General features: G+C 36.9%; 1 protein-coding gene across 8 annotated transcripts in view; it reads left to right on the top strand.

Moving 5' to 3' along the window:
• Positions 1–14,520, top strand: part of INO80D (INO80 complex subunit D) — a 62,045-nt gene that overhangs the window by 17,420 nt on the left and 30,105 nt on the right. For all 8 annotated transcript variants that reach the window (XM_045198506.2, XM_053918988.2, XM_053918991.2 and 5 more), the window contains 2 exons: positions 3,198–3,943; positions 12,465–12,573. In XM_045198506.2, the coding sequence (XP_045054441.1) occupies positions 3,198–3,943; positions 12,465–12,573 (855 nt within the window). The remainder of the gene's footprint in view (positions 1–3,197; positions 3,944–12,464; positions 12,574–14,520) is intronic.

The raw sequence follows: 14,520 nt of genomic DNA, 5'->3' as shown, positions 1-14,520 counted from the left end.
CTTATTGAAAAAAAATTATTCAGAAGAATGCTTCTTGAATCACTCAGATTTATTTTCTCTGAGACTTCTAAGCAGTATTCGGCATTGTTTTATGATTTTACCTTTTTTGGTTAAAAAGAGTTCTATGCAGAGTAGGTTTACTATGAGTTAGGAACTGTTATTTTCATTGTAATGGTAGGTTTTATCACTACAATTATGAATTTATGCTTTGCTGAATTTTTTAAAAAGTAAAATGAGGTTTTTTTAAAGAAGTCGTATGCTGGTTGTTCATCTCATATTCGTAGGAAAATTCACACTGCATTTCACATATAATCCCTTTTTCACATCTCTTTCGTTAGTTCTGCAGAAACCACGTCCATCACTGCAGGCTATTACAGAGGGAAGCATGCTTATTGAATACGACAGTTTCACGTACTTGTTAGCTTTAGGTAGAAAATTGAACTTTTTACCTTTCAGAATATATATATACACACATATTGTTTATGATAGGAACAAGGATGAACTTTTTACTTCCATCTTAGACTGTATCATCCTTGTTCCTATACATACGCAAATGTCACCTTCATGAAGTGGTTGAAAAGGAATCATATTTTACATGTCACACTGAGCAATTTTTACACTTTTAGGGCGAAATAAATAATTCGTGTTGATAGAGATCCCACGAAAATTAGTATAATATAATGTGATTTGGGAATACTCTGTTAGAATTTCTAAAGAGCATTTAAGGCTTCAAATTACAATACAAGAAAGTCAGAAACAGCTGCTTAGTGAGCTAAGGAATAAAACTTTAATCTCAGGTGAGAAAGGGACCACTGTATTAGGGTAAACATACCTGTCCTGTTGGTTTTAGCAGACTGAAAATGCTGATTTCTTACTCCTGCCCTTTTTAAATTTAAAGAATGGAAGAACTGGATTAATTTTTTACTTCAAGCTCCATTATAAACACATCTCAATAATTTGGTCTTTAATTTAGTTTATTGCAGTTGGAATTGTCAACCTTGGATTTTTTTTCAGTTCAGCTGAAACAAGTATTAACTTACATCTAACAGCAAGAAGTAAAGTGAGAGTCACTCTGAATTTGTCTAAAATATTAATTCTATGAAGCGTATATTTTCACTTATGTATTCTAAGTAATTTCCTTTTTAGGACAAGATAAGGGAAAGGATTTTTGTGTTGCTATGTCAAGAAAAGCTTTGCTTGATAAGTGCTAGTATACATATTTTTTTCAAAATTAGCCCAAGAACATATGAATGCAAATGGTATTAAAATATACATATATATTTGATATTAATATTTTTGTTTCTAGGATTGTTTGAAATATTAAAGTAGACTTTAGCAGCAAGTAGTAGTCTTACATTACTTCAAGAAATCCAGGTCGAATTTATGTAATATGTCTTAACCTGTGTATAAATATTGGTAATTGTAAGTATACTACCTGACTTACTGTAGAAAAGATTAATATTCTTTTTCTGAAGTTTTTATTTTTATTTTAAAGATTTTATTTATTTTTAGAGAGAGGGGAAAGGAGGGAGAAACAGAGGGAGGGAAACATCAATGTGTGGTAGTTGCCTCTCATGTGGCCCCCAACTGGGAACCTGGCCTGCAACCCAGGCGTGTGCCCTGAGTGGTGATCGAACCAGCGACCCTTTGGTTCACAGCCTGCACTCAATCCCCTGCCAGGGCTAAGATTAATATTATTTCAAAAATTACTTTCATTATTGTTGATGCAGTTACTCCTTGGACACTGAGGGATTTGAGATGGTTTATGTATTGTTTCAGAAAAAAAATTCCAAGGACTTTTAATTGACAAAATTATCGAGTTGTTGGTCAGCTAAATGAAGCTTCGTGATGGCTGGTGCCTAATTTCTGTGGTGTATATTATAAATGCTAACTTATGGGATTCCAGCTTTTCGAAGTGGAATAGTGCTATATTCAGTAGAAGTACTGGTATAATTAAAAAGTAAAGTCCATTTTCTAAGCTAAGGCTCATTACTGTAACCTTGGTTTCTCAGAATAAGTGATTATATTAAGTTGGTTATTTTATATAAAATAACTTTATGGGTATTTTTAGTAGTGCGTATATATTTACAAGGAAATTTCTTGTTATCTCTGTTTATTTTTTAAAATAGTTTAATTAAGATAATTCACATCCCATACAATTCACTCGTTTAAAATATACAATTCAGTATTTTTTATTGACAGGGTTGTGCAACTGTCTCCGCAGTCTCAGTTTACAACATTTTCGTTCCCCCAAAAGAACCCATTTGCAGTTACTCCCCATGTGTAGTAACTCTGTTAGGCTAGAAATTCATATTTGCATGCTTACTCTAAATGCTGTTCATAACTGAGTAAGCGGTTCCAATTCTAGTAGCGGAGAATATTCTAGCAGAGGCAGCTGGGTTTTTCGGAGTTCAGCTCTGCTGTGCCAGTGCAGCCGGAGCGAGTGGAGAGTGAGGCCGCGGCGGCTGGACGTGCCCTCAGCCTCTGCTGTGCTGCCTAGTGAAGCACACAGCAGCCTCATTGACCAGTTCCTGCTGCCTGCGTGTGAATGGGCAGGAAAGTCTCAGTTCTAAATAAAAAAAAAAAAATACCCCACCTCATTTTTCTCCACTAAAAAACTAATCCTTTCGTGAATTTGAAAGTGTGGAAAACAGCCACAAAAACTATTTACTATCTGTTGCTAAGCTTCTTAGTATCATTATTGCTGAAGCCCTTTTTCTCGTGGGCCACAGCCTTATGAATCTGTTCTCTGTGTGTGTAGAACATACAGTGGGCACTTGACATTCTTAAGGGTGATGTCATAAGATCTTTATGAATCCCTAAGTACTTGAATGGCATTAGAACATAAATATTTTTTCTCCATATGAGAATTTTAAGTGTTTTTTGCTGGATAACTTTGGTAGGAATCCAGAGCAGCAAAGCAGTCTGAGAGGCAATCACTGGCCACTCACTATTTGAACGCCTTCTGTCTGACCACCTCTGCACACGTATGGTTCACATACTTGCTTCAGCAAAATTGCACAGACTTTGAGGATTGCTTTGTGGCGTGGAAGTTGCATATATGGAATTCATGAATGTGAAGAATTACTCTAGTCATGCATTTTCTACATATTAGGTTCACATTTTATAAAATGTAGTTTTATATTCTATTTTCCTTAGTATGTATCATGAACATTTTCCCATGTATGTTTTCAAAGGTACTGCAACAGCCACTTGCAGGTACTTGGCTTTATCCCGAAAAAAGAGAGGAAGAAAAAGAATGATCCTATAGATGAGGTAAAGGTCAGGCACCAGATGGATACCATGGCCTTTAGCCTGACGGTGCCCACATTGGCCTTGAAGGTGCCCAATGGACTGGATGGAATGTCCCTCTCTCCACCAGGGGCAAGAGTCCCTCTCCACTACCTGGAAACTGAGTTGGAAGATCCATTTGCTTTCAACGAGGAAGATGATGACCTAAAGAAAGGGGCAACTGTGAGAAAGAAGTTGCAGAGCAAGCTGGCCCAGAATCGGCAGCGCCAGAGAGAGACAGAGATTTTAAAAGTTCGACAAGAGCACTTTAGTCCCCCTCCTGCACCTTCACAGCAGCAGCCTCCACAGCAGCACTCCCACCTGTCACCTTTATCCACTTCTGTAAAACCTCCAGCGCCACCGCAGGGTTTAGTCTGCAAGTCACCTCAACCTCAGAACACCAGCCTACCACTGCAGGGAGTGGCCCCCACCACACACACTATAGCACAAGTGAGGCAGTTGTCTCACAAGAGGCCTCTGCCCCTCCTGCCATCAAGTAGGGCTCCTGTCGCGGACCCACCCAGGACTGACCGGGTCCTTATGAAAGCCACAGCCTTCTCTCCACACTTCTCTTGTATAAGCCGACTGCAGAGACTGGTGAAACTGTGCACCCAAAAACATCAGTTGGACACTGATCTGTTTCCTCACTTAGGTGAGTTATCTGTTTTACCATATCATATATGTGTAGTAAAACAAAATGTGCCCTTTTGCACAGGCTTTCTTTTCTTTTTTAAAAAAATATATTTATTAATTTGAGAGAGAGGAAGGGAGGGAGTAGGGTAGAGAGAGAGACAGAGGGAGAGGGAGAGAGACACATCGCTGTGAGAAACATTGATTGGTTGCTTCCCATACATGCCCCCACCAGGGATCAAACCTGCAACCTTTCGGAAGGGATGTCATCCTGTACAATGGAGGGTTGAGGGTTTGATTCCTGGTCAGGGCACACACCTAGGTTGCAGGTTCACTCCCCAGTTGGGGCACATATGGTAGGTGGCCAGTCAGTGTTTCGCAAATTGGTGTTTCTCTCTCTCCCCCCTGCCCCTAAAACCAATAAACATATTTAAAAAAAAAATAAAGCAAATAAATGAGGGACATCAATATGTCTGGTGATTGAGTGTACAGATAGATGTTTGCCTGTTAGGTATGAGCATAGGTGCAGTGGGAACGGATATGCACTAGCAAGCTGTTAACGTTGGCTATTACAGGAGGACAGAACTGGACAGGGCATGTTTTTAAGGAGATGGGAATGGTACCTCTTATGTAGCTTTATATTTTTTCACCTATCACTAAACCATGTATGACTTGTTAATTAATAAACACCCCAAACCTTATTAATGCTTATTTGTTAATACCTTGGTATATTTTTTCAGATATATAAAATTGGGTTCCTGCTATATATAGTTTTATAACCTGTTTTAAAATATTTGGTAATGTATTATGAATTAGTACAAACATAATTTGTTACAGCTGAATACCTTTTCTAATTTAAGTCATTTCCAGTTTATATCATTATCAAGTGTTTTAGCTGTATAGCCTTCAAGTAACTACTTGAAGTAAAATAACTACTGTCATATCTTTAATTTTTCCTTCAAACAGAGTCCTAGAAGCAGAATTGCTGATTCCAAGCTTTCACATTTTTTTAAAAAGGTTTTTAATATGTGTTGCCAAATTTTCTTTCAGAGTTGTTTCATCAGTTTAACCTTTGGAAGTGTATGAGAATGACAGCTTCTCTACATCTTTACAGCATGGATATTAGATATTATTATTATCATTACTGGTATTATTTTACCTTTGCAAATTTGATAGAAATTTTGCTTTAATTTGCATACTCTAGATCAGCATTTCTTGAATTTTTTGTCCTTAGAATCCTTTTACACTCTTAAAAATTACTGAGTACGCCATAGAGCTTTGTGGATATGAGATACCTCTATTGATATTTACTGAATTGGAAGTTAAAACCAAGAAATGTTTAAAATGATAATTCATTTAAAAATAAAAACAAACTCAGCACATGCTACCATGTTCTTTTTACGAAAAATAATTGTTTTCCAAAACAATGAGATGAAGAGCAGCATTGTTTTTACATTGTTTTGCAAATCTTAATACCTGATTTACTGGAAGATAGATTCTCCTGTTTGCTTTTCTGTTCAGTAGGTTGTATCATGTGGTTCTGGTTACTAGATGAAGATATGGCCTTAGACATTCGTAGTTGGCAAAGGGAGGAACACTAATCGCTTTTTTCCCCCCTAAATAATTGTGGATATTCTTATTTGATTCTACACCAAAACTTGACAGGTGGTAGTTTCTTTTATTTTTTAATTTATTTTTTTTATTGAATCTATTAGGGGGATATTGGTTAACAAAATTATGCAGGTTTCAGGTACATAATTTACAACACATCATCTGTATACTGTATTGTGTGTTCACCACCCCAAGTCAAGTCTCCTTCCTTCACCATTTATCCCCCTTTCCTCTCTTCTACTTCTCCTCCTCCCCCATTGCCTCTGGCAATCATCACACCATTGTCTGTCCACGAATCTCTATTTCTTTCTTTGCTTAATCCCTTCACCCTTCTCACCCAGCCTCCAACCCCCTCCTGTCTGACATATCTCTGTGTCTATGACTCTGTCTCCACTTCGTTATTTTAGTTTGTTCATTAGATTCCACGTAATACAGTCGAATCATGTGGTACTTGTCTTTCTCTGACTGGCTTATTGCACTTATCAAAATACTCTCCGGGTCCATCCATGCTGTCACAAAAGGTGAGATTTTCTTCTTTTTTAATGGCTAAGTAGTATTCCATTGTGTAAATGCACCACAGCTTTTTTTATTCGCTCATTTACTGATGGACAGTTGGGCTGCTTCTAAATCTTGGCTGTTGTAAATAATGCTGCTGTGAACATAGAGGTGCGTATATTCTTTTGAATTAGTGTTTCGGGTTTCTTTGGGTATATTCCCAAAAGGCCAATTGCTGGGTCATAAGACACTTCTGTTTTTAATTTTTTGAGGCAACTCTATACTGCTTTCCATAGTGGCTGCACCAGTCTGCTTTCCCACCAACAGTGCACTAAGTTCCCTTTTTTCCACATCCTTGCTAACATTCGTTTGTTGATTTATTGATGATGGCCATTCTGACAGGTGTGTGGTGACACCTCATTGTGGTTTTAATTTGCATTTCTCTGATGATTAATGACATTGAGCATCTTTTCATATGTCTATTTGCCATCTGTATATCCTCTTTGGAGAAGTGTCTACTCATGTCTTTTGCCCATTTTTTACTTGGATTGTTTGGTTTTTTCATGTTCAGTTTTATGAGTTCCTTATACATTTTGGAAATTAACTCCTTATTACTTGTATCATTGAATATGTTCTTCCATTCAGTGGGTTGTCTTTTCATTTTGTTCATGGTTTCCTTTCCTGTTCAGGTTTTTAGTTTGTAGTCCTATTTGTGTATTTTTTTTTCTTTTGTTTCCCTTGCTCGAGGCAATATATAAAAAAAATATGGTTATGAGACATGTTCGAGATTTTACTGCCTATATTTTCTTCAGTATTTTTATGGTTTCGAGTCTAAAATTTGTCTTTAATCCGTTTTGAGTTTATTCTTGTATATGGTTTAAGAAGGTGATCTAGTTTCAATTTTCTCATATATGTGTCTAATATTCACAACACCATTTATTGAATAGACTATCTTTACCCCATTGTATGTTTTTGACTCCTTTGTCAAATATTAATTGACTATAAAGGCGTGGGTTTATTTCTGGGTACTCTATTCTGTTCCATGATTTATATGTCTTTTTATGCTAGTGCCATGCTGTTTTGATCACTGTGCCTTTGTAGCATAGTTTGATATCAGACAGCCTGATTCCTCCAACTTTGTTCTTCGTTCTCAAGATTGCTGTGTCTATTCGGGGTCTTTTGTGGATCCATATAAATTATTGGAATATTTGTTCCAATTTGTTACTGTTGGTATCTTGATAGGAATTGTTTTGAATCTACAGATTGCTTTGAGTGGTATGGACATTTTAATGATGTTAATTTTTCCTGTCCATGAATGTAGTATATGCTTCTGACAAGTGGTAGTTTCTTTAAAGAATGGTTATAATGTGGAATCTGCGAACATACTAAGGAATTTTTTACATATGTTACATTGAGATCCATTGACTTATCCTGTACTTTGAATAGATCTTTTACCCATTTAAGATTTTGTAACACCATGTTGTTGATCATTTGGAAAATACTGATTTACCTGTTTACATAGATGTTCCAAATGCTGATATATTTCATTATATAAAAGTTTAAAATTACATTTATTGTCACCGATCTCATCAGAAAAGTCTACTAGGAAATTGTCATAATTTCAGTGAAGAATTCAAATGTTCAAAATCGAGCTTTCAGGTAAAAATTTGAATGTTATATTGACAATAAATGCTCTCCATTGTTTTTCTTGAAGTGGTGGTTTCACTGTCTTTGTTTTAGAAAAAATGACTGCCAGATATTTAAGTCTTAACTATAGTTTGTCAGTCTACATAAAAATGGTGTTAAATGATTAAAAAAAAAAAAGCAAGTTTAGATCACAGTTAAAACAGTCATGCAAATACTTTGCCTCAAGACAATCATCATGCTTTCTTGTATACAACAGAGGTGCTTTATATGTACTTCACGTTTAGTCACAGAGTATTGTGGAAACATATACTCAAGAGTCAAGACTTACTCAGTGATCTTTTAATAAACAAGTGCTTTATCAAGGACATTCTTAAAACTCTTTATTTAGCTGCAATTTCTGTGTGAAACTTACCGTGACCACTAGTACAGTAGGTGCCCCTGCCTTGGTCCATGCTACAGCGCCAGCAGCTCACCTGACATTGTTGCGTTTTTCATCTGTGCAAAGGGTCAGCAATGGCAAAGGGACCCCTGGGCATCTGTGGGATGTGCTTTGAGTGAGAACTGCTATTTGGGATTAATAATGTAGTTTTGAAATATTTGTTCAAATTTCCTTTGGACATTTGTAGTTTATATTTATTTCACCTTTTCAGTTTTTCATTTTAAATGATGTGTTTCTCTTTTTTATTGGTTAGGAAGAACTTTTTATACATATTTCATGTTTGTTACAATACTTTTCCCTCTTATTTATTGTTTGCATTTAAATATCTATTACAATAATTTTGGAATTTTAGAAGTTATAATTTTTACTATATTCTCTTTTTTAAGGATTTCTTCTTTTTAAATCAGTTTTTCCCCCCATCTTTGAATTCTCTTCATCCCAATAGTATTTCACCTATATATTCTTTCAGTCCTTTTATTATTTACATTTTAGTCATCTATTTGGAACTCATTAGGTATTAGTCTTGAGGCAGAGATCTACCTTCCCCCCCCCCCAAATATTTGCCTCTTATTATATCACTTACCTATATTATCTACTAAATTTTTATTTTTACTTCTGGTTGCTAATAATTTTTTAGTGTTCATTGTCCATTTTGAACAGAAAAGGCCATGTCTTTTTTTTTTTTTTAACTCAAACATATTAGGGGCCCAAGTTTTCAAAACAAAAGATTATTTTGGAGAAACCACAAATTGTAATGCACTGTTATGTCCAAGGCATTGTCTGCATTCATGTCCACAAAAAAAACTTAAAGAGAAATGGAGTGTCACAATTTGCTTTTGCACTCCTCTCTGGGCTGGTTATCTCAGTTAGTTACATTGAAACTAGTGATAAGAAGCCAAGATCAAAGGTTTGCTTTATTGGACAATTAACTTTACAGTAGGAGAAACACTTCCATTTTAGTTCTTAATGATTTAGATCATGACTTTTTCAGAGAAAGTATAGGTATCATAGTAGAAATTATAACTTCTGTGGATAACTCATGTTCTAGTTTTTTAAAGGTGCTTAAGTGCCATTTGTGTTTGAAAGACCTCACTTTTCAACATCCTGAAGCTGATGCTCTTGTGATCACTTTTTTTACCTGTTTTAAACAAGTTACTAATTATTGTAGTTGAGATACAGTAACTTTTTTTTCTTTATCATTTTTTTATTGTTTGAGTACAATAGTCTCCATTTTCCCACCACTACTTTCCCGTGCCCCACCCACTCCCACTTCCCACCCTCCATCCTTCCTTATTTTGGCTTTGTCCAGGGGTCCTTTATACAGGTTCCTGTATGGCCGTTTTTCTTCTTCCCCCACCCTCGTTATTGTCAGTTTGTTACCGTCAGTTTGTTCTTTATTTCAATGTCTCCGGTAACTTACTTTTTAAGGTGACCTGACATTTTGGATAGTCATCTTGGTACTAGATGTGAGGTTTCTTTATGCCAGTGGCAATCTGTTCTTTAATTTTAAGCATTTTAAATTTGAATTTCAGTGAACTTTTTCTTAATTTCCCTATTTGGCACATATAAAGTCATTTAAGTTATGGAAGAAATCTGTAGAAGTCCTTTTTAATATAACTTTGTCTAATGAATTTTGAGTGTCTCAGGAAGGAAGATTAGAATACTATTTACCAAGCTGTCTGATTCAGGTTTCAGAGTGGTATGAGTGCACTAAAGTAATGCAGTCCCACACGCTGCCGTATTTTAGGCTCTGCGGTGTCAGTGTTTATCAAGACCTCGTCCAGATATGACACTTTTGAACAAGTGAAGCCTTTCTGTTGGAAGCTAACAATTATTCAATCATTAAAAATAATAGCACTCAACAAAATAAGTAAGCATTGTTCATACCGTATTTCACTACTTTTTCCTATGAACTTGCTTTTCAAAATGGAACACAACATGGAACAGCTATTGCTTAAAAGAATTAAAAGAAACCCCAAGACACATTAGAAATAGAATGTTACCATTCCGTCCCTCCCTCTGCCTGTAGTGGGCAAGAGCCGGGGAATGGCCCTGCCTAATGGCTGCAGTCCCTTCCTCCAGAGGGGCTGGGAAAGCGGGTTGGGGTGGCTTTGCCTTTGACAGCTTATTCCAGGGCCCTTCGTTGACGTACAGAGTGACTCCAACACCTTTAGACTTCTTGCCTGCACTTCTTTTCTCACCATCTGGAATATGTTTTATGTTTTTCTGACATTTTAGTGTATGATGGTTTGATACCTAAGAAAGTCTGCCTTTTTTTTTTTTTTTTTTGGCTTGTGAACTTTCTTTGCTTGTGTTGTTTCTCTTCAATTTGTGAGGTGTCTGATAAAAGAAGTTCTTCCTTCCACACACCATTTACAACAGCATGGATGGACCTAGAGGGTATTTTGCTAAATGAAATAAGGCAGAAAGAGAAAGACAAATACCATACGATTTCCCTTATATGTGAAATCTAAAGAATAAAAGAACAAACAAAATTGAAACAGACTCGTAGACACAGAGAATAGACTGGTGGTAGCCAGAGGGGAGAGTGGTTGGGGGACTGGGTGAGGAATTAAGAAATACAAATTGATAGTTACAGAAGAGTCACGGGGATGTAAAGAACAGCATAGGAAATATAGTTGGTAATATTTGTAGTAGCTATGTATGGTGCCAGGTGGGTATTGGAAATATTGAGACAAACACTTTGTAAAGTATACAAGGGGGTACTCCCCCCACAAAAATCAGAATTATCTTCTGGAGGGTGAGACCCTTGTATTGGGTTGGCTAGAAAGTCCTTCTAGTTTCTGTAAAATAAAGACATTTTTCTTTTCTTTTTTTTTTTTTAATTGTTATTCAATTACAGTTGTATGCCTTTTCTCCCCATCCCTTCACCCCACCCCAGCTGAACCCACCTCCCTCCCCCACCTTCACCCTCCCCCTTGGTTTTGTCCATGTGTCCTTTATAATAGTTCCTGTAAATAAAGACATTTTTCATTTTCACCAATAACTTTATTGATTTGGATGTTTTGAATATGCCAGCTATCTTTTACGTTGGTATACTGTTTGAATATTTTCAATTAATGTCTCAATTTCATTGCTATCAACTTCAACTGCTCTACCCAACGTTGGAGCATCGTCCAGTGAGAAATCTCCAGCATGAAACTTTGCAAACCACTTTCGACACGTTTGATCAGTCACAGCACTTTCTCCATATACTGCACAAATCTTTTTTTTTGTTTCAGTTGAGTTTTTACCTTTTTTGAAATAATAAAGCATACTATGGCAAAAATATTGCGTATTTTCTTCCATCTTCAATATTAAAATGGCTACACAAAAATTCACCAATTTTTATTTTTTTAATACACAATGATATGACAGCTGTCACAATACATTCTAACTAAATTGTTTTGAATGAAGTTAAAGACAGCTAAGCACTACTAGAGCCATCTTAGAAAACCAAGTGAACTTTTGGGCCAGCTCTATAGTACAGGCTCCCCCCACTAGCTGAGTGTTCTAGAAACCCATCTGTGTGAGTGTACGAGCTGATGTTGGTGTGAGAGGCTTTATTCGACTTCAGGGAATTCTCCTTATGAAACCCCTTTCAAAGCATTTGCCCATTTCATAATGGGCGATTTATAAGCACACCTGCCCACACCGCCCTGAGTGTTCAGCAGTTTTTGACCCAAAATGGCATGACCCCCACGTCCCACTCTCCCTATTTACCTGATCTCACCCCGAGCGACATTATTTTTGTTTGTTTCCCCGAATGAAAAAAGTCCTCAAAGGGAAATGTTTTGCCGATGTGGAAGAGGTGAAACAAGAATGGCAGAAGCTCTAAAAGGCATCAAAATCAGTGAGTTCAAAAACTGTTTTCAGCAGTGGAAAAAGTGTCTCAATAGGTGTATTGCATGAAATGGAGAGTACTTTGAAGGTGACGGAAGTTTAAACATGTAAGAATAAATACACAATTTTTTATAAATAAATTTTTGGTCTTTTTGGATCCCCCCTCATATGATTATCTGACCTCTATGCTGTACACCTGAGGCTAATACAAAATAATAATGAATGTAAACTGTAATTGAAAAATAAAATTAAACAAAACAAAAACAGAAGTTCATCCTTGGCCTGTAGGCTTTTTGTTATGTCATTATTTGGACCTGAGTGCATGTCATAATCATTATTAATATCTTTGTCAGACAGCGATGGAACTCATCAAGAGGCATTTGTTCATATTGTGATAGTACTTGCTGCAGGTGCTGGGCCACATATCTCAGGTTGCTTTTTATTTAATGTTAAAAGTAATGGTAAGAAAATTTTTTCCTTACTTGCAATACTCTCTCATCTGTACCAGGGCTGGACTGGTCTGAAGAGAGTGGAGAGGAACTGGAGGACTCCGAGGAGGCCTCGCCGTACCAGGTTGCATGGTCCATCCGAGACACCCTCAGACATGACAGACACACGTGAGTCCCCCTTTTTGTTGTTATTCTTAAGTGAACACTGCAGTAGATTGGTCTTCCCTATCTACACAATTTTTGAAAAATATTTATTGGATCCAGTATTATTGTAAAGAAGATCAAATAGACTCCACTTGGAAAGAAATGTACTATATTGTTTGGGGAAAGTTACTTTTAGGTTTTCTTGGCTAATTTGTTTCTGAACCTTTTCCTATTTATCACTGAAGGAGATAATTGGAATAGAGTTTTGAATTGAAAGGGACCTTATTGATTATCAGCCCATTTCCTCATTTTACAGAAGAGGAAATCGGGGCCCAGATAAGTTAAGGAACTTGCTGTGGTCCCCAAGCGACTTGGAAGTCCCACTCTCTGACTTCTCCTTAATTTTTTTGGCCATATCTGCATAGTCGCCATAAGTAGTGTTCTTTTACTTCACCTGTATCTTCTGTAGGATTGATCTATTCTTAAATATTTTAATGTGCTAAATATTTCTAATGTGCTAACATGTTTTTCAAGATAATCTCAAAGGTTCTTGGTGTCTACTTTATTAGAAAGCTGTGAGAAAGCCAGCTTCCCCTCAACCCCCCAGGATTGACTGCCTTAGAGTCACAGGAATTCACTTGGTGCAGTGTGACTCTGCTGAGACACATCCTTATTTATGGGGCCAAAGGATAACTAACCCACAGACTCAGCCAATTATTTTTTTAAAGAGTATTGTGGTTTGTCAGCTAATTATTTTTTTTAAAGGTTTTATTTATTTATTTTTAGAGAGAGGGGAAGGGAGGGAGAGAGGGAGAGAAACATCAATGTGTGGTTGCCTCTCGTGCTCCCCCTACTGGAGACCTGGCCTGCAACCCAGGCATGTGTGCTGTCTGGGAACCGAACTGAACCACACCAGCAAGGGCTTTAAAGAGTATGTGTTTTGAATAGATGATCCGCAAGATAGAGGAGGCCAGTTATTTGCGCCATGTCAACTTGTAGAATTTTGCAGTATCATTCTGTGCACATACCTATAGACTTAACAATGCTTTGTTAGAACACCCCGAGGTGATTAGGTTTAGGGAACTGATTCACTAGACATTACTGTGTAAACCAGAATTCTGACATACAGTGAGACATACAGCTTATAGTGAGATCGTTTACAGTGAGACATATAATCATTAGCACAGGTGTTCACTAACCAAAACTACGTGGGAAGCAAAATGTAATCAGAAGCTTACTTGGGCGTGGAATTAGAGCAAAGAGAGTTAGTTAGATTTATTAATGGCCAGTGTCATTAACTTACAATAGCCTGATGCATTCCTTTCTGCTCCTGGGATTTATCTCCCACTTAGTTGTCCTTGCCCTCCCTAGCTACTAGATAGTATTGCAGAATGCTGTATTTTCTTTGCTCTTGATGTTACATTTTAAGGTTTATTTTTTTATTCTCATTCGAGAGGAGAGAGAGAGAGAGAAATAGAAAGGGAAATACACACACACACACACACCACCCCCACCCTGGGAATCGAACCAGTGACCTTTTGGTTTACAGGACCATGCTCCAACCAATTGAACCACACCCACACCAGCCGAGGCTTGATGTTCCATTTTATATGTCATTCAAGACTGTTTCATTACCATTAGCATAGTCTTTCCTTCAGATAGAAGTACAATTGAGCAAGTATAAACTTTCTTATTTACAGATCTATCAATCATGCTTCCAGAAGTTGGCAATTCATATCCACTTACTTGACTTGGGATATTTGGGGTGAATTTTACAAATTGCTGTAAATGAGGTAACATAAGTAAATGCTCAGCACAGAACCTGGTACATGGGAACGATGGATAAATGATAGTTATGATTCCTGTTTTAATTCTCAAGGTGACCTAAACATCAGTGTTGGAAATTTCTGCTCTTCATTAGGAGCATTCTGTATCCATTTCTGCCTTTTGTTCTTGAAGAGTTTTCAGAGT

Source organism: Desmodus rotundus, chromosome 2, assembly GCF_022682495.2.
Source record: "Desmodus rotundus isolate HL8 chromosome 2, HLdesRot8A.1, whole genome shotgun sequence".
In the NCBI taxonomy this organism is placed as follows: domain Eukaryota; kingdom Metazoa; phylum Chordata; class Mammalia; order Chiroptera; family Phyllostomidae; genus Desmodus; species Desmodus rotundus.
The sequence above is the reverse complement of the archived record's forward strand: the minus strand, read 5'-3'. Positions and strand labels throughout refer to the sequence as shown.